The sequence below is a fragment of the Manis javanica genome, chromosome 13, assembly GCF_040802235.1.
Source record: "Manis javanica isolate MJ-LG chromosome 13, MJ_LKY, whole genome shotgun sequence".
Taxonomy (NCBI): Eukaryota; Metazoa; Chordata; class Mammalia; order Pholidota; family Manidae; genus Manis; species Manis javanica.
Genome location: NC_133168.1, coordinates 97,139,648 through 97,158,985, shown reverse-complemented (window position 1 = coordinate 97,158,985; position 19,338 = coordinate 97,139,648). Strand labels below are relative to the sequence as shown.

The 19,338-nt window shown below is 55.0% G+C and overlaps 1 protein-coding gene across 2 annotated transcripts; it reads left to right on the top strand.

The window, feature by feature from the left end:
• The first annotated feature begins 635 nt into the window (after positions 1-635).
• On the top strand, positions 636-11,558 carry KHSRP (KH-type splicing regulatory protein). Of its 2 annotated transcripts, XM_073220532.1 has the most exons (20): positions 636-1,060; positions 2,741-2,837; positions 3,459-3,497; positions 3,849-3,888; positions 4,775-4,824; positions 5,040-5,111; positions 5,777-5,834; positions 6,136-6,313; positions 6,478-6,576; positions 6,935-7,033; positions 7,107-7,209; positions 7,824-7,924; positions 8,044-8,188; positions 8,263-8,423; positions 8,505-8,614; positions 9,029-9,117; positions 9,221-9,421; positions 9,514-9,591; positions 9,665-9,825; positions 10,724-11,558. In XM_073220532.1, exons 1-20 carry the CDS (start codon positions 812-814, stop codon positions 10,730-10,732), a joined length of 2,139 nt encoding a protein of 712 aa, XP_073076633.1. In that variant the 5' UTR covers positions 636-811; the 3' UTR covers positions 10,733-11,558. The 2 variants fall into 2 exon arrangements, with proteins under 2 accessions (XP_073076633.1, XP_036874054.1); XM_037018159.2 differs by having other exon boundaries at positions 9,665-11,558.
• Positions 11,559-19,338: the final 7,780 nt, after the last annotated feature.

The following is a 19,338-nucleotide window of genomic DNA, read 5'->3' as shown; positions in this document are numbered from 1 at the left end:
CCAGCTAATGTCTTCTCGCTCTTGGCGGCCGGCTCCGCCCCAATGCAGCTGCACCTCACTGGCTCCCACCAAAACCGGACACCTTTATTTCCTTCACTTTCATGGGTCGAGAGTGGTACCCGTCACTTTACATCCGCCCCTGTCGCTCAGCCATTGGCTTAGAAGGCAAGGCTGGAAAAGGATTCTGGTTAACCAGAAAAGCAATCGCGTCTAAACCCAGAACTCATCAGGGATTGGGTTAAGTAGACTGCCAATCTTTACAAGCCCCGCCTTCCGCGTACTCATTGGTTTGAGTACACGACGACCTCATCAGGCGCCCGCTCAGCCCGTTCAAAGGGGCCTTTCGCCAGGCCCGCCTTCCTGTCCGCTTGATTCTTGGATGCAGTCAATCCGGTTCTGAAACCGCCCCGCGATTCTGGAACTCCCCCTTCATTGGGCCTTCAGGCTTCTGGGATAGCCTCGGTTTGCCCGCCCAGCGCCTGCATCCCGCAGCCCATTGCCGCCTAGAGCTGTCGGTCACGCGGCACCTCCCGCCCACTGCCTTACGAGGCACTGCAATTGGCTGCTAGCTTCCAGAGTCCACGACTGGTGTCCGGGGAGCGGTGGCCGCCTCCCATTGGCCCGGCGGCGCCGTCCGTCACGCCGCGGCGGGAGGGGGGGCGTCCCTCCCCCCTCGTCGTCTTCCCAGCCGCTCGGTTCCCAGAGTGCTCCGCGGCAGTGTGGAGCGAGGCCTTGTTCCCGCGTTGAGCCGCCGCCGCCGCCGCCTCCTCCTCAGTTTCTGCCTCAGCGCCAGGCCCGGCCCCGCCGCGCCATGTCGGACTACAGCACCGGAGGACCCCCGCCTGGGCCGCCACCGCCTGCTGGCGGGGGCGGAGGAGCCGGAGGCGCTGGGGGAGGCCCTCCGCCGGGCCCGCCGGGCGCGGGGGACCGGGGTGGCGGCGGCCCCGGTGGCGGCGGCCCAGGCGGGGGGTCGGCCGGCGGTCCCTCGCAGCCGCCCGGCGGGGGCGGCCCGGGAATCCGCAAGGACGCCTTCGCCGACGCTGTGCAGCGGGCCCGCCAGGTGAGGAGGCCGCGGGCCTGAGGGGCGCGCTCGATGGCGAGGGCGGGGGAGGGGGTGGGGTCATGCGCGCACGCGCGCGCGGGGTCGCGGTGGGGGGGGGCCTGGGCCGCCTCGGGGTCACGTGGGGCGGTAGGCGGGGGCCTGGGCTGCCGAGGCGCCTCGAGTGGGCGCTCCCGCGGGTGACCCACTGCGAGGGGAAGGGGCATCCGGGGGTTCACCGGGAGCGGCCCCTGAGCGTGCAGGCGCCTAAGCCTAGGGATTCACTTTGGGGACCCCCACCACCACCACTTAGGACGCGCACGAGGGCATACTCCCCTCTCTTGGAAATAAAGTGTCCGTCTTACCCGGAGGAAGGTCTTGCTTTTCCCGCATCTTCTCATTGGGGAAAAGAGCCCTGTTTGCTCCCAGCCCAGCCCCGTTTCTGCTCCCCTCCCCAAGAAGAAGGAACTTCGGGGGAAGAAAAGTCCTTATTGAGCCTGGAAAGTGGACCCTTTTGCTGCCAGAGTGGCCCAGCACTTAGGGCGGGCATCGTCGCTGGCTCTTTTTGATGGTTCTGGTGGCTTTAAAGCGTGGTCTGTCTCTTGGGGAAAAGGGCGAGGGTCCCGTCGATGTGTTTTGAGACATGACAACTCAGACGTGTCACAGGCTGGCGTGACTGGCCTCCCCGCGGGCTGTGGGGGCAGGTACAGAGGCAGCACTTTGCTGCGCTTTCAGGAAGCGGACCCTGCTCCTGCTTGAGTATAGTCCCAGCCGGGCTTGTCCCAGCGCCTCCAGGGCAGGGTGGGAGGTCCCGTTAGGTGAACGCCATGTTCCCCACCCAGTGGTCTGGCTCTCTCCCTTCTTGAGTGGGACAGGGTTCTGATGAACGCTTGCTGTGGTTGCCCACCAAACTGTCTTGACTGAGAAGCAGTTTAGACAACTGGAGGAGTTGGTGCTGTCTGTTGGGTGGGATACGGCCCTCTCGAAGTGTTTAAAAAACAAAACAAAACAGGTGAAAAGATGGATCTTTAGCTCATGGTGTGTGTTTCTCTGGAAAACGTAATCCACAGACAGTCTCTGGTCTTAAATGTGTTGTATTGGGGTTTATTTGAAGTTGTTCTTCACGCGTCTAATATATGACGTGTTTCCCAAAGGGTCTTTCAGACCAATGAAGACTCCAGATGCTTTGAAGCAAAAACTTTCTAAGATTGTTAAGCTAACATAAAAATTTTGAGGGTGAGGGAGATTGAAGAAGGTCGTGTTCCTCGGCATCCAGGAAGGCCAGGCTGCAGTCACACTTTCTGGCTCTCTCTGCCCGGCCACTCCCGGGAGGAAGTGTCTGAAAGTCCTCCCTTGTGCAGGTGACCTGAGGACCCTCGCCGGCACCTGAGCAGCTGTTCCTTTGGCCCCTAGACAAGTCGTTGTGGCTCACAGCCTGGCCACGAGCAGCTTAGGCACAAGTCCCATGCAGAAGGGGAGCTTGGCATTCCTGGGTAACTCTTGAACTCTAAGGCTTCCGTGACAGCTTCCAGAATGTCCTCACTAACAGGCTTTTCCCTAAGTCAGGGGGAAGCCAGTCCCAGGCCAGACGGCCAGACCTGTCAATCTTCATGCACTGGAGAGATTCTGAGAGATGGTTCTTAGCACCACAAAGAGTTGATTCTGGCGGTAATTCTCCTGTGCTCACAACTTTATTTCTAGATTGCAGCCAAAATTGGAGGCGACGCTGCTACCACAGTGAATAACAGTACTCCCGATTTTGGTTTTGGGGGCCAAAAGAGGCAGTTAGAAGATGGAGGTAACTACCTGTGGGGAGGGAGGGTCGAGGTGCAGAATGAGGAGCCTTTGTTTGAATGCAGTTCAGAGTTGGGATGGGAGCCTGCTGCCATTTGGTCTTGTAAAACCTCAGCAGTCCCAGCTTTGTTCATTCTTTTTGTTTGGCCTGCCATCCTGAGGTATCGGGTGGCTGAGAGGAGGGCAGATTGATCGCCACTAGGTTCCAGTTGTAAGTTCTCAGGAGCGTCCCTCCCTTCTTGGTACGCTGGGGAAACGCTGGCGGTTGTATTGGCTGGCCCTGGGGCATGCAGCCTTACCCACGGTAGCCACCGTGATCCGCTTGGTGATGACCCCTGACTTCTCTCACGCGGGACCCCCTGCTTCCCAAGGCAGGTCCCGTCCTAAGCTGGAAGGACTTGGGTGCCACCATCATTGTCCCTCTGTTATAAAGGGCCTTTTTGCCCTGGGCGCTGGTGGTGGGATTGGTGACATCTGGCCCCCGCTCTGGGGTTGGTCTATGCTGTTCTCCTGTCTTGGCTCTGATGGTGGGGCTGGGGGGTTGCCGGGACGTGTGGCACCAGCATCAGATTTGAGGCAGCTGCGGGTGGGTGGGTGCTGCATCTGACATCCTCTCTCTTCACAGACCAGCCCGAGAGCAAGAAATTGGCTTCCCAGGGAGACTGTAAGTCCATTGGGTGACGGAGGCAGAGGGCAGCTTCATAGTTTAGGAGGTTTTGGGGAGTCAGGAGCTAGCAGCACTGAGCCAACGGCCCCTCTCTATGGAGGCTCTGGGTGTTCATTATCTGAGCCCATGAGCTTTAGGGGTCCCTGAGGCCCTTGGCATATAGGCAGAAGTACACCATGTGTGTGCTGTTGTGAGGGCGGCTCTGTCATGCTTGGTGCTCAGGGGGGCTCAGGAGCCCTGTGATATGGGCTAGGCACCCTTGTGCCACCAGGAGTAGCCAGGAGCTGGCAGCATTCGGGTCCCAAAGAGTAGCCAGGCCAACCTTTGCTCTCCATTTTCTCTCTATAGCCATGAGTTCTCAACTCGGACCCATCCATCCTCCTCCCAGGTAAGTTGTGGCTTGGGGGACATGTCGGTTCTTCATCTGTCAGCGGTCTCCAAGCCTGAACGAGCGGGGAGGCTGTGGGGGTCATGCTGCTTAGGACTGTGCCTTCATGGCGGGCGAGCAGGGCGAGGGTGAGAGGCGCAGGGGGCTGTTCTCCTCCCAGGACTTGCCTGTCTGTGGGGCCGCAGGGAGGAGGGGGGTCCTGGCAGCTGCAGTGAAGGAAGGGGGGTGTCCATGCCCTGTTGCTTCCTTTTTTTGGGGTGGGGACACTCAAAAGCGCAGGTGTCCATCTTCCTAAAAAGGTGGGGGCCGGCCTTGGTTTTCTTCTCTGTCTTCTGCAAACATGCTTTCCCGAGAGCTGGTGGAGCGCGGGGTCTTCTCCACCTTTTCAGTACCCCCAGAGTGACTTCAGCAAACACAGCATAGAATCTTTGAAGGACTTCACTTCTCTTTTTTAATGGGCCAGAAGTACTGTAAAATAAAGTGATTTACTAGGAAAAGTAAGTGAAAAAGAAAATCAAATTTTTGTTTAAATCAACAGATGTAAAATGATTTGGCCAGATCATCATACAAGTGTCCATGTGCCCACTTCCTTCTTGAGTCAGGGGGGGCAACACTGGTCAAGGGGCCACACTGCCTGAGACCAAGCCTCTTGTGGCCTGGATGGGGAAGCTGAGGCCTTGAGTGGTCAAGAGGCTGTGGGGAGCAAGCTGTGCCATTGTCAGACCCTGCTTAGGCCTGTGCAGTCCCGGTCCCATGTCACAGCAGGGTCAAGGGCCTGCCCCGGGCAGGGACTGTGGCTTCAGGGGCCTTTTTCCAGGACATCCTCTGGCTCTTCCATCCCCCCTCCACTTTTCCTATGGAGACTGACTCTTGTCTCTCTTTGCAGGACTTCAATGACAGAAGAGTACAGGGTCCCAGATGGCATGGTGGGACTGAGTGAGTGTGGGTCACTGTGGGGTGCCCATTGTCCCTCCTCTCGGGACAGTTCCTGGGAGCTTCTGCCAGCCCAGAGCTTTGGTCGTTGGGGCCTCCCGGATTCTGCTCTCACCTGGCCTTTCCGGTCGGGGCAGGGGACCACCCGACGGGCTGCTCCCTGAATGTCAGTGCAGGGCCCCACCACAACCTCTGCTTTTCTCCTTGTCTCCCCCTAGTCATTGGCAGAGGTGGTGAGCAGATCAATAAGATCCAGCAGGATTCAGGCTGCAAGGTTCAGATCTCCCCAGGTATGAGAGCTGACCCAGCTGGGCCCCGCTGTCTGCTTGAGTGACCACAGATGTGAGGCGGGGGCAGTGTTTAGCGCTTTCTGTGTGCAGAGCTTAGGGCCGAGAGGTGTAGCTACCACTTCTGTTCTTCCATTTTACAGCCAGGGGAGGGCTGAGGTGGCAGGGCAAGGGCTGAACACAGGGAGCCTGGCTCCAGGCCCTGCTTAGAACCATCAGGTTAAGCTGCCACCGGGACTGAACATCTGGTGGGAAGCCCAGTGGGAGTGTGTGGAAGGACAGCTCTGCGCCCAGTTCTGGAGGCCGGCGTGCTTGTGCTGCTGTGTGGGCTTGCGGGGCTCTCTCCAGTTGGGTCTGGCTGACAGGGCTGCTTGTGCCGTCATCGTGGTGGTGGGAGTGGCCTGGGTTTTGGATCTTCTGGGATCTGCCTCTCCTTCCACTTTGCCTTTTATCCTAAAAGTTCTGCCTCCCATCATGGACTTAAAGCTTCCTGACCGTGGCCTTGTGCAGAGTAGTCTCTTGTTTGGGGAGGTGATGTGATGGGTCAGGCTGCCCAGTGGTGGTGGAAGTGGCCGTTGGTTGTTGTGGAAGTTTCCTCATCTCCACAGAAGGCCTTTCCAGTGTCTGCAGACACAGGAAGGCATTGGCCTGTCCCCTCTTCTCTCCAGACAGCGGTGGCCTGCCTGAGCGCAGCGTGTCCTTGACAGGAGCCCCAGAGTCCGTCCAGTAAGTCCCTGTCTGGGCCTATCATTATGACAAGGGAGCAGGCAGAATCTCTTTTGATCTTTTCAAAAGCTGGGGGTGACTCCCATGTCTCTTATCCCTGCCCTCCCCAGGGTCTGTTCTGACACATTGGTTCCCCTTACTCCAAAGAGCGGGGAAGCCTGAGCCCGAATAGCCCCAGCTCCAGGGGCTGGACCCTCTGCCTCGGTCAGGCACACGTGGGGTCACCTTCCCTCCTCAAGCTGGGTGGGGCTGCCAGCCCGTACCATTCGAGGTGATGGCACCCAGTTCTTCTCCTTCCCAGGAAGGCAAAGATGATGCTGGATGACATTGTGTCCCGGGGTCGTGGGGGCCCCCCCGGAGGACAGTTCCATGACAACGCCAACGGGGGCCAGAATGGCACGGTGCAGGAGATCATGATCCCGGCGGGGAAGGCTGGCCTGGTCATTGGCAAAGGCGGGGAGACCATCAAGCAGCTGCAGGTCTGGGCAGCCTCTCCAGCCCATTCCGACAGCTCTCCTGTGCCTTGGTCACACACCCCAGCCATCCCGCCAGCTTCTAGCCTTTGCCCTTTGCTGCCTCCGCATGCACGGGCCCCAGAAAGCCCCTTAAAGCCCAGCACTGACCCTTACCCTTGGTTGTAAAGGAACGAGCTGGAGTGAAGATGATTCTAATTCAGGACGGTTCCCAGAACACGAACGTGGATAAGCCTCTCCGGATCATCGGCGACCCTTACAAAGTGCAGGTGAGCGCACCCTAGGGGTGCCAGTGGGAGCGGGCATGTTCAGGGCACGGCTGGAGGTTAGAATGAAAGGAGGGGTTTTCAGGAATCCTGGTGTTGAGTCATCCAGGACTGTTCTCCTGCCGAGCTCTCCCCATCAGCGGGTTGTATGTAAGCAAGTAGCCTAAGGTTTCTCATCTTGTGTTTTCTCACCTGGAAAACAGGGGTGCTGGCTGTGTCTGCCTCTTAGGGTAGCAGGTGAATGGGGCTCCGTGTTGGGCTCACACCCGTGTGTCAGTCCTCAGCCCAGGCCCGGGCCCCCTTGCGGCTGGGGAGGCTGGGGTCACGGTGCCAGGCATGCACACGTGCTGTGTGTTCGCAGCAAGCCTGCGAGATGGTGATGGACATCCTCCGGGAGCGTGACCAGAGCAGCTTTGGGGACCGGAACGAGTATGGATCCCGAATTGGCGGGGGCATCGATGTGAGTGCAGGCCTCCCCGGGTGGGTTGTGCAGTGCTACGGGGGGCCAGCTGACCCTCGGCTCCATCCCTCAGGTACCGGTGCCCAGGCACTCGGTGGGAGTGGTCATCGGCCGGAGTGGGGAGATGATCAAGAAGATCCAGAATGATGCTGGAGTGCGGATCCAGTTTAAGCAAGGTCAGGGCCGTGCTGCATGGGCGGGTGGCTCCCGTCGTCCTGGCATCCCTCTTGGGGTTCACTGCAGGCAGCTGGGCACTGCGTTCAGGCTGTGGGGCTTCTGTGAATGCATCTTGTCTGCCTCCCCTGTGGAATAGCCACACAGAGCTGGTGACGGGCAGAGTTTCCAAGTCCCCAGGGGCTGGTTTCCTCACCCATCAAATCCACCTGGTCCCTCCGCCCACCAGATGGCCTGGCCCGGCTGTGTATCATGGGCTGGATCAGGTCACTGCCCAGCTCGGGGTTCCTTCACACACAGGTCTGGAAGGAGGGGGCCCTCTGCTGCTCTTCAGGGATTTCTAGTAGCTCTCAGCTCTGAAAGATGCAGCTGTTAGTAATGGGGGTGCCAAGTGCAGAAGGAAGCGTCTGCCGCAGCTGGCAGGTTCTCGGGGGAGCGTGGACCAGCCTGACTCCTTCCCTGTCCGAGGGCATGGGGTGCGAGAGCCGCCCTTTGAGCCTGTGGTGTCTTTAACACCTCGTCAGGCATGGTGTCTGCCTCAAGGAGGTGGTGGTACCAGGGTTCGGACTTGTGCTTCTCTAAATTTGTCTCTCTGATCTCTGGTTGCTGGCTTCAGATGACGGGACAGGTCCCGAGAAGATAGCCCACATAATGGGGCCCCCAGACAGGTGTGAGCACGCAGCGCGGATTATCAATGACCTCCTTCAAAGCCTCAGGGTAGGTGACACGGGGTGTGCTGAGGGCTGGTGAGGTCAGAGGGGACTGGCCCAGCCTTCAAGGGCGGACCAGGGCCCAGGCTGGCCTCCTGTATTTGCCCTCATCTCCCTTTCTTGCAGAGTGGTCCTCCAGGCCCTCCAGGGGGCCCTGGCATGCCCCCAGGGGGCCGGGGTCGTGGAAGGGGCCAAGGCAACTGGGGTCCCCCTGGCGGGGAGATGACCTTCTCCATCCCCACTCACAAGTGTGGGCTGGTCATCGGCCGAGGTGAGCAGCCCTCCACTAACCTGTCCCTCACCCACCCTCCTGCCGCCTGCTCTCACTGCCTGTGGCCCCCATAGGTGGTGAGAACGTGAAAGCCATAAACCAGCAGACAGGCGCCTTCGTGGAGATCTCCCGGCAGCTGCCTCCCAATGGGGACCCCAACTTCAAGCTGTTCATCATCCGGGGCTCACCCCAGCAGATCGACCATGCCAAGCAGCTCATCGAGGAGAAGATCGAGGTGGGCTCCGGGCGGGGCTCTGGGAGCCTGGGCTCAGCCACTGGCGCCCACCCACTGACGCGTCCACCTTCCTTCCTCCAGGGTCCCCTCTGCCCAGTCGGACCAGGCCCTGGGGGACCAGGTCCTGCAGGCCCCATGGGTCCCTTCAACCCCGGACCCTTCAATCAGGGGCCACCCGGGGCTCCCCCTCAGTGAGTATTCCAGCTTCCTGGGATTTGGGATGCGGGGGTAGCTCTGCTGGCAGGAATAGCGGCAGGTCCTGTTTTCACCCACCACCAAGAGATCCATCCTACCTTTCAGCAGTGTGGATTTTTCAGGCTGCACAGGGATACCCCCTCCAGCCCCTATTTCCTAGACACTGGGTTTTAAAGAAGATCCTCGTCTGTGTCAACCTATACACAAACCACACATGTTGATTTAGGGTGAGGAGGCTTTAGTGTCCTCAGTCAGTGTGGGCCACGCTCTTTGTGCTGTCTCTGGCCTTTGGCAAAGAACCCGCAGCCCCGTTGGGTGGCAGGCTTGGCCCAGGCCCCTTCCTGTCAGCAGTCCCTGCCCCTGCAGAGGAGCGGCCCCCTCTCACATGTTCCTCGGTTCTTGTCCTGCAGTGCCGGGGGCCCCCCTCCTCACCAGTACCCACCCCAGGGCTGGGGCAATACGTACCCCCAGTGGCAACCACCTGCTCCTCATGACCCAAGTAAGTGAGGCCGCTCAAGTGGGGTTGGGGCAGAGCCTGGGTGCCTGGCAGGGCTGGCGGGCCGGCTTCCTGTGCCATCTCAGCCCGCACTGCTGCCCTGTAGATAAGGCCGCTGCAGCTGCTGCGGACCCCAACGCCGCCTGGGCCGCCTACTACTCACACTACTACCAGCAGCCCCCAGGCCCTGTGCCTGGCCCCGCGCCAGCCCCCGCAGCCCCCCCAACCCAGGGTGAGCCCCCACAGCCCCCACCCGCCGGCCAGTCGGACTACACCAAGGCTTGGGAAGAGTATTATAAAAAAATTGGTGAGTATGTGGCTGTCACAAGGGCTCAAGTCAGCCAGAGGGGTGGGAGGTGCCTCGTCCCTATGCTGTCCTCCTGCGCTCGCCTCCCGCAGGCCAGCAACCCCAGCAGCCGGGAGCACCCCCGCAGCAGGACTACACCAAGGCCTGGGAAGAGTACTACAAGAAGCAGGGTGAGCCGGGGGGCCTTGGGGAGGGGTGGGCCCCATTGTCATCCCCAGCCACTCACCCTCTGGTCCCATGCAGCTCAAGTGGCCACCGGAGGAGGTCCGGGAGCTCCCCCAGGCTCCCAGCCGGACTACAGTGCCGCCTGGGCTGAGTATTACAGACAGCAGGCTGCATACTACGGACAGACCCCAGGTCCTGGCGGCCCCCAACCTCCACCCACACAGCAGGGACAGCAGCAGGCAAGTGGGAATTGCCACCCTCCTCCTCCTCCTTTTTCCTTCCAACCCCCGGCCACCGTCCATCCTGCCTTAGTGGGTAGCGCCGGAAATCCCTTCCCCTGCGGGGTGTGTCCTTGATGCCTGCAGCGGGGGCCGCGTGGCCAGTCTCCGGGAGTCCCCACGAGCCGGGGGACATGTGCGCTGGGTCCAGAGGTTAAACGAAGAGGCCTCCCTCCGCCGGCCTGCTTGTTCCTGTGTAACGCTGTCGTGATGCTGGGGGAGAGCGCAAAACCAGTACAAGGCGAAACTGTGGAACTGGTGGGTAGTCCTGGGGGTGGGGGCAGGCCAGCCACGCACACGCTGGGCACATCCTGGCTGCTGACTCACTCGAAATCTGGCCACTTGGGAAGAAAATGGATGTTTTCCCCTTTCTGCATTACTTTTTTGGTTTTGTTCATTTTATTCTTCTATTTTTATCCCCACAATCTTTCCCCTGGTGTCTGAGTGACTGCGTGTTGCAGTCCACCCTGGCTGTGGCGGGGACCGGCCCCGGGCCCTCCGCTGCGCCCGCCTCTGTGTCCCGGGCTTGTCTGTGAAGTGGGCATGATGATCGCTGCCACCTTCCAACCTACCTCACAGGGGTGTTGTGGGGACACCGTGATCTCTGGTTGTCATGTTGTGCTGTTCCTGAAGACACAGGGCACCCCCTCTCCGCGCTTCCCCGCTGTCTCTCCCTGCGGCCCCTGCTTCTCTCCTGCCTCTGTGTCACTCCTCCTCTGCCATCAAGGCGCCGGGCTGACGTGGGCCGAGTCCCTGGAGCACTTGGTGCAGACACGTCCTTCCCGCCTGGGCCTCCAAGGCTCGGAGCCCCCGTCACCCACCCCGCAGTGACCGATTCCTATCTCTTCCCTCTCTGCAGGCTCAGTGAATCGAATGAATGTGAACTTCTTCATCTGTGAAAATCTTTTATTATTATTTTTTTCCATTTTGTTCTGTTTGGGGGCTTTTTCTTTTTCTTTTTCTTTTTCTTTTTCTTTTTCTTTTTTTTTTTTCTACGTTTGGTGAGAGAGCGACGGCTGCCACGGGGTGCCAGGAGCCTCACCGAGTGGCTCGGGGGCCGGGTACTGCCATGCCGGGCTCTCGCTCTCTCGCCCATTCTGTGTGTCTCATGCTTGCTTTCTTTCAAAATTGGGATCCTTCATGTTGAGCCAGCCATAGAAGATAGAACTAAATCTCTGCAAAAAAATTTAAAAAAAATTTTAAAAACTAAAAACAAAAAGCAAAACCTATAAAATTATATATATATATATATATAAATCTTTATCCCCCGCCCTCCTTCCTGAAACTGCCTCTTTCAGGGGAAAGCAATTCATTTTCTCCCCACAACCCTTGGCGCTCTTCATGTTTTTAAAATAAACTTTTGAAAAGGAAAAAAAAAGTCACTCTTGCTATTTTTTTTTTAGTTAGAGTTGGAACATTCCTTGGACCAGGTGTTGATAGGCAGGGAAGCACCCCCCCCTGCCTGCCCGTCCAGCTCCGCAGCCTCTGCTCCTGCCCCGCTCCTCTGCCCTCCCAGGCTCCCCGTGCTCGCTCCCCCGCGCCCTCCCCGGCTCCCCACCCCAGGACTGCTCTGTCTGTGTCATCTGTTCAAGAGGACGTTGAAACCGAAAACAAATTGAGAACAAAAATTGTATCGCAGTTTTTACTTTTTATCGCTCGTTTTTAACTTCACAAATAAATGATAACAAAACCTCCCCATGTCTGCTGGGTGCCGTCTCTCCCTCTCTCTCTCCCTCTCTCTTTCTCTCTCTCTCTCTCTCTCTCCCCCCTGCTCCCTCCCCCTGTAGAGTTTTGAAGCAGATGTTTGTTCTTTATAGATGTTGTAAAGGCCTGATAATGGTGATTGGAAATTACAAGCTTTGTGTTGTGTTTTTTATTTCTTTTTTTTTTTTTTAAGAACAGAATTATAAAAGAAAATAGTTTTCTGCAGGCGCATTGTGCTTTCCTAACTCTCACCCCCCCTCCTTTTTTTGGTTAAATAAAGTGCTTTTTGTCTAAGATCTGCGTGCTGGCCGCAGTTGTGTTTGTAGAGGAAACCGGTTTAGAGGTACAGGGTGGGCTGATGAGAGAGGGGGTGTGGGCCCCCCAAAGAGAACTCTTCTGGTCTTGCCTGGCGGGAAGAGAATAGCAGGCTGGGCCCCAGCGGTCTCCCCCACCCTTTTTCTCCCTCTGGGAACTTGGGAGCAAGGGCCCAGGAAGAGCCCTGGGGACAGGTGTTGCCGTGGATGCAGCCTGTCACCACAGCAGACGCGCGGTCATGCCTCCCGGGAGGTGCCTAGCCTCCGTACCCACTGGCTGTGGCCTGTTGTGATAGCGGGCCCTGAGGTGGAACTTGGCTTGGGCAAGGAAGTGGCACCAGCTCCCATGCATGGGGCAGGCCATGGCCTCCCTAGGTAAAGACAGCTCTGGCACATGACCTGAGGGCCACCTGGTGCTGCCTGGCCTGGGGGCAGTCAACCTGACAGGCAAGCGTGTTGTGCTCCTAAGAATGGGATTTCAGATTGAGAACCCGGAGGTCTGGGCCCACAGGCTTGGGAATGGGCGTGCCAAGCAGCAGCCCAACCGCTGCCACCTGAGGTGGGGCCGGCCACAACCCCGAGACCTTGTGGAGATGTGTCTGGAAGCTGCACTGTGAGGGTCCTCATCGGTGGCCCCCCTGGCCAGCCCTCCTCACAGGCAGCAGGCCCACAAAGAGGGAGGTGCTGCTCCAGGCTCACATGGGGAGTCCGCTTAGACTAGGGCTACCAGACATCTTACCTCACAGCTACTGCACCCCGTTCTGAGCCCTGTGTGGGTTCTGGGGTGAGGGGAATGGCAGAACCCCCAGCCCCCTGCCGTCTCCCTTCAGGCTTTCAGTGACAGAGCAGCACTTAGCAAAAATGTTTTCTGGAGTCTTCTGCCAAGATGGAGAGGCGCGGGGGTGAAAGGGCCCGTTCTGAGCCGGCAGGGACGTTGCCCCCCAGCAGGGGGGAAACGATCCGCAGACACCTTATTAAGTGACAGTCGGGGATGAGGTGTGATCCCAGGGCCAGGCAAGGGAAGGGAAGGGGAGGGCTCAGGGAGGCTGCACCACCAGGCGACACGTTCTCACAGCGGCTGCTCAGCCACAAGCTCTGCAGAGACGCTGTCCCTTGGAATAGGCCATAAGTGGTTGGGGTCACCCGCCCACCCTGCCATCCCATCTTCGTGGAAGCTGGTTCCATAGGGCATCACAGTCCCTCACGGTAGCTCAGCTCAGGCTCCTGTCCAGCTGAGAATGGGAACGCCCCCGAAGTTCCCTGTTTTGATAGCAATGGAAAGTACAGAAATGGGATGGGTCCCTGTCCACTTTGAGAATCTATGACTGGATTTGAGGTAAACTGTGGTTCACGAGTTGTCATAATCCTACGTCTTGCAGTTATGTTCTAGGTTGTATATAGTTTGGCAGTTTTTTGGAGCCAAGGATTGGCCCTCTAGACCTGAAATACTGCCATAGCCAGAGGCCAGAGTCTGTACATGTACTGCCTTAAGGGGGAAACAGAGGCCTGGAGAGGTCACAGCATGACCCCTGTGCTGTTCAAGCCGGACCTGCTTCCTGGGGAAGCATGGAGTGGGTGTCAAACCAGGAGTATGTACATTTCAGAGCAGGTTCTTCTGCTGATGGAGGGTCAAGATGGGCTCACACATGGTATAGTGGGTCTCCAGGCGCTGGTGGATGGCAGATTCGCAGTCATCTGCCTGGTGCTTCACCCGGCCCCAGCGTGTAACTCTCTGGACCATGGTCTCCGTGGAACAGTCGAACACAATGACGATGTTGGCAGCCTGGCCCACCAAGGCAGCCATAAAGGGACTGGATGAGAAAGTGGCTGGGTGCAGTGGCCCACCACGCTCCCCCAGAGGTCAGAAATCGAGGGTTGTGCCAGCCAGTAAAGAATCACTGGACCCCCAGGTCTATATGTTTTTAGTTCCAAGTTTTTGTTTTCCATGTTGTTTATTTTTTGGATAGGTGGGGCACTGGCAGAGCGGTAAGCCAAGCAACACTGAAAGGAGAGAGCGGAGAGTTCCCCATCGTGGGCAGCCACCCAGGTACACCCTTCCTGGAGACAACCACGTTATCTGTTTCCTGTGTCTCCTGGAGTTATTTTAGGCATATGCTTTGGGAGCCAATCCAGCTCTGATGTTTTTTTCCTCTTTTATACAAATGGTGAAGATACTGATTGTCCCTTAATCTCACTCACTCAGTATAACTGGAGATGATTCTATACTGGCCCATACAGAGGTTCCCGATTCTTTTTCACCACTATATAGTATTGTGCTGTGTGGATGTACCACAGTTTACTTAGCTAGTTCTAGGTCGGCGGATGTTTAGATTGAAATGTCCCTTTTAAGTTGGGTTTAAGCTAAGTCTTTACTTGCCTTGCTCTTACCCAGGGGACACTGCGAGTCCCTGGCTCACCACTGCCCACACCACACTCTGCTTTCCCCAACCGGCCCCGCCTCACGGAGACCTGGATCTCCATGGCCGCCCACTGTGAGTCTCAGTTCCTTCAAGTTCTTCCAGGATTTCCTTATAACAGAATCCAAAAGGGCACTAAAAAAATTTTTTTTTCAACCAAGTGGGATTCATTCCAGGACAGCAAGATGGTTCAATAAAATTTATCCTACTGCTACCTTAAGACAAAGCCCAATACCCATCCTCACAAACACAGAGGGGATAAATTGACAAAATTGACACATTCCTGATTTTTATCTTAAAAGCCTGCTAGGAATTGATGAGTACATCTTCAGCCAGCTCCCTACTTGAGGGAAATCTGCTTTCCCCCGAAAGTGAGGAGCGAGACGAAATGGCCACTCTGAGAGGATTAGCTGAAGCAAGGAGAGAAAATAAGGCAGTTTGAGAAACCTGAATATGAAGGAAGGGAAAGCCACATCTGTTGGCAGATAATGTGATTATGTTACTGGACAACTCAAGAAAATAACATGAACTAGTACAGACTTTAGAGAATTTGATAACTAGGATAGAGCAGTTATCCCATTAGGAAGAAGGCCCCACTTAAAACAGCAACAAGAATGAAAGATAAAATGCTTGGGGAAAACTTTTCCAAAAATGTGCAAAGTCTTTGGGAAAATTTCAATGAAATACTCTTAAGTGACTTGAAGACTGCAACAAAAGGAAAATATAAAGGTTCTTGGGTAGGAGGATTCAACATTTAAAGGAACCAGGAGTTCTCAGTTTATAACTTTAATTTGATCCAACTGTGACATATTTTAGTTGAGTTGGGTTGATTCTACCATTCATTTATGAAGGCAAGCGGCAATGGCAGACATGCCATGGGTGTCGGACCATTAAAGGAGTACATAACCCTACCAGATATTAACACCTCCAAAAGACACAGTAATTAAAACAGCACCGCACAGGAGGCCCAGCAGACCCCTGGAACTGAATGGAGAGTCCAGAAATAGACCCAAGTGAACAGTAAGTTGGCAAATGGCTAGCATGGCATCTCAAATCAATGGAGAAGGGACAAAAGTTTAAATGATGCTGGGACAACAGAATTGCAATTTGGGAAAAGTTCAAACTGAATACTTAGTCATTCCAAAAACTAGGAGAAGTTCTAAGTGGATCAGAGATATAAATAATGTAAAGAAATAAGATAATACAAGTACCACATAAGCTATGGATGAATTCCCTTATGAACCTAGCATTGGAAAAAAAAAAATGCCTCAAAATCCAAAAGAAATAACAGAAAATGTTAATAAATGTGATCTAAAAAATAACTCACATGGCAGCAACACAACAAAGAGAAATCAAAAGATAATTGACAAACTGGGTGAAAAGAAATTTGCAATCCTTACGAAGGGCTAAAAGTCCTAATATATAAAGAGTTCTTAGAAATCAAGAAGACCAATGGAAAGAAAATAGGCAAAAGATACAAAGAGTGCCCAGAATAAGAAAATAAAAATGGCCCTTAAGCTTTGGAAAAGATGCTTAACCCGATAGTAAGAGAAATGCCCATTTAAAACTATACTGAAATAGCATTCACACGTAGGAAGGCTGACTAAGACCCAGAGTTTCAGCAGCAACCTCTGCTGATGTGGCTGTGAGGAAATGGGCACTTTCATCTATTGCTGATAAGGGAGGGGGGTGGTATTTAGCAAAGTGCTCCACCCATTTCTCTTTCACACAGCATCGGTTTCCTAAGAACCCACCCTAAAGACGGTAGGCAACATATGACACCACATGCGAAGGTCATTTAGCATGGCATTGTTTCCAGAGGCAAAAGAGAGCAAATAGCTTATTGTCTAGCAGTAAGTGTCCAACAATTTCCTGTTCTGAGAGATGCGCTGAATGAACGACGGGCGACCGCATGCAGCGGTTACGGGAGCACAAAGCGGTGAGGAGGTCCTCATGCTGCTGACATGAATTCAGGATGTATCGTAAAGTTCTTAAAATAATGACTTGTATCTATCAGCTGTTAGTTTTTGTGTGGATTGCTCACACACACACACACACACACACACACACCTGCTTTATATTTGCAAAAATAAACACCAGAAGGACAACCCCAAAACTAATGAAAAGGTTGCTTATGGGGAAAATGAGGGCACAGTCTGGGATCAGGAGTGGCCAGGCTTTCTCTGGAGATACCTTTCTATGTGGTGTTGACATTAGAGTCATCAATTTACAAATTCAGAAGTTAAATTTTAAAAAGCAATCCCTAAATATTGAAAACCAAACTGAAAACAAATGTACCCAACTACACAGAGAAAACAATTATCCCAAGCCACCAGGTGTTCATACTACACACAGCGAGATACATTGTAAGGGAAGGCAGAGCGGCAAAGAGAGCAGAAACTTCCTGCTTTTATTCTTAGCAGTTGATACTGTATATTCATCCCTTGGAAAGGATTTTGCATCTAATGGTGTCATGCAAATGAGTATGTTAGTGGTTGTAGGAACCACACTTTTTAGGGAAAGAGGAAAGAGCAGCAAATGACTAATGTTAAGTATGAACTGGAAATAGGATGAACTTGCGATTTTTTTTTTTCCTTTCAGAAGTATATGTTTCCCAGCTCTGTCCCCTGGAGAGGCCTGAGAATGATGACAGCCCATTGGCAACGTGTACCTGGGCACCCAGATTGGACACCACTGAGAGAGGGCTCCTTGGAGGGATGGCTGATTCCAGGACGGGACGGGATGTATGAAAGACGGGGGTGGGAAGTCGTGTCAGGAAGCGGGAGAATGTAGAACTGCGAAGGAGGCCTGGGCATCAGATGGCCTCATGGGATTGATGTTAGTCATCTCTGAAGGTGCTGGGTGAGGGCGCTCCTGTACAGGGACCTGGGGAGCCCTTCAGAACACACCCTGGGCAGTCATGGCAGGATGTTTTGGCACAGGAAAAGCAAATGTGGCCAGGTGTCCATAAGGATTTGATCTGGGTATGTGGAAGCTCGTTAGGCCGTTCTACTTTTGTGTGCGTTTGAAATTTGGCGATCACCAAAACGCCGATGTTTCCTTCCTGGCTTTTCTGTTCCAGGAGCACGAGGCGCACACATGCCACACGCACTTCTCTTTCCTGGTGAGGATGGGGACGTGTGTGCCTTCAGTCTATCCCGTGCTTCTAAGCAGGAGGCTTTGCATAGTTTCATGGTCCAACTTTAGAGTCACTTCCAGCTCTGTTATTTAAGACCCTGCATTCCAGCAACTTCTGTTTTCTACATACCTTTTTTTTTTAAGGCCCTGATAGCACTTTGGCAAATGTAATGTGAGCATCACTTGCCAAAACAAAAACCAGTGCTGGTGGCCTGGTTTTTGAGATGGTCCAAAAGGATGTCACCTCTCAGGGGAGCTGGCTGAAGGGGCCCAAGGGGACCTCACCAGTGTCTTGGCAACTTCCTGCGAGGCTATAATTAATAAAAAGCGTTTAAGAACCCCTAATTATTCTAAAGTGTTCTTCTGTGAACAGGGGTGTTTCCCTACAGGTGAGGCTTTGGGAGAAACAGGACCCAGATGAATGGGCCCCTGCCCATAGGCGTTTAGGGGACAAGGTTCCTGGATGCTCCCACACAGCCCAACCGGGTGTTTGTCATTTTCTCACTTCTGACGGACACACAAGTACAAGAGGTGACCGTGTGTCCTGTTCACCTCAGGGTAAAACCATGCAACCTCAGGAAAGAGCCCAGCACACCCTGTCAGCGTGGTTAAAATTGGGGCCTTGCAGCCTGACTGCTGGGGCTCAAGTCTTGCCTCCACCACCTAAACAGTGTGGCCCTGGGCAAGCTGCCCGATCCCGCCATGAAAATGCAGGATTTTGACAGTGCGAGAAACATTCTTCTGGAATGTTCCAGAGGATCAGAGTTCATCGGTGGTCTGTCGAGAACAGCGTTGGGCTCAGTAAAAAGCTCAGGACGCGTTCACGCGCCGTTGCCATGGGGATGTGCAGGCCCTGTGTTGCCAAGTCAGGCGATTTTCAAGAGAAGCTGGGAGTGTTGATGTGGCATCTTGTATTTTTTAAGATTGGTCACTAATTCAAAAAAAGTGTCAGTGCTGTGGAGTCCAAACCACACACATCGACGGGCCAAATGGGGCCCTTGGGCCGGGAGTCGGTAGCCTCAGTTCCGATACTCTTTGGCATTTGCACAGTCCACCTGGCTGGCGTGTGTGACTGGGTGCTGGCCCGGGGCCCAGGAGGGCAGAGAAATCCACTAGCCAGGGCTTTGCCCACAGAGCTCCCTGCCCAGGACTGATGGAGTGGCTTTGTAGAGGTTCCAGCAAAGGTCAGGGCCCCACCTGCCCGGGGCATAGCAGCCCCACTCTGGCTACCTTTGATTCCCGCCTGGACTTCTTGGGAGGCCTTTCAACTGGAGTCCAAGTCTTGGGACAGCCTGCAGATCGGCAGTTCGTTTTCCCTGCTCAGCCGGTTCCAAATGCTGTGCCTCTTCGTCGCACAGGGGCCCAACCAGGCGGTTTCCTAAAGTAGGCACTGCTGGTGTGCACAGGTAACTGGAAGGAACTCCCTTGACCCTGGGCTGGCGCCCCCTTCACACTCAGTTCTCCGATGGCCCTGCTCCAGGGAGGCCCCTTGGACCACCCAAACGGAAGGCCTGCTGGCGTCTCGGCAGGATGACGTTCTGTCTCTGTTCTTCACGGCACGCACTGCTCCCAGAAATCGCTCTGTTTTGTGTGGCATGACATGTGCTGCTCTGTGCCTGTCTGTTGGCATCCTAAGAGCAGGGACAAAGTCTGTGCCATGAATGCCTGAGCCCAGAGCTTGTCCTCAAGAGCTATCCAGATGGTTGAATAAATAGGTGGCTGAGTAACTCTATTCCACCTTTACGGCCTAGAGATGAAGCTAAACCACCTGCTACTCTGGTTAATCTACCAGGTACCAAGAATGGTGCAGGAAATATTAAAATGCCTTTGTCCTTGCCCTCCACCCAGGTTCTAGACACTTCCAGCAACCTCCTGACTGCCCCTTAATACCAAACTCCACT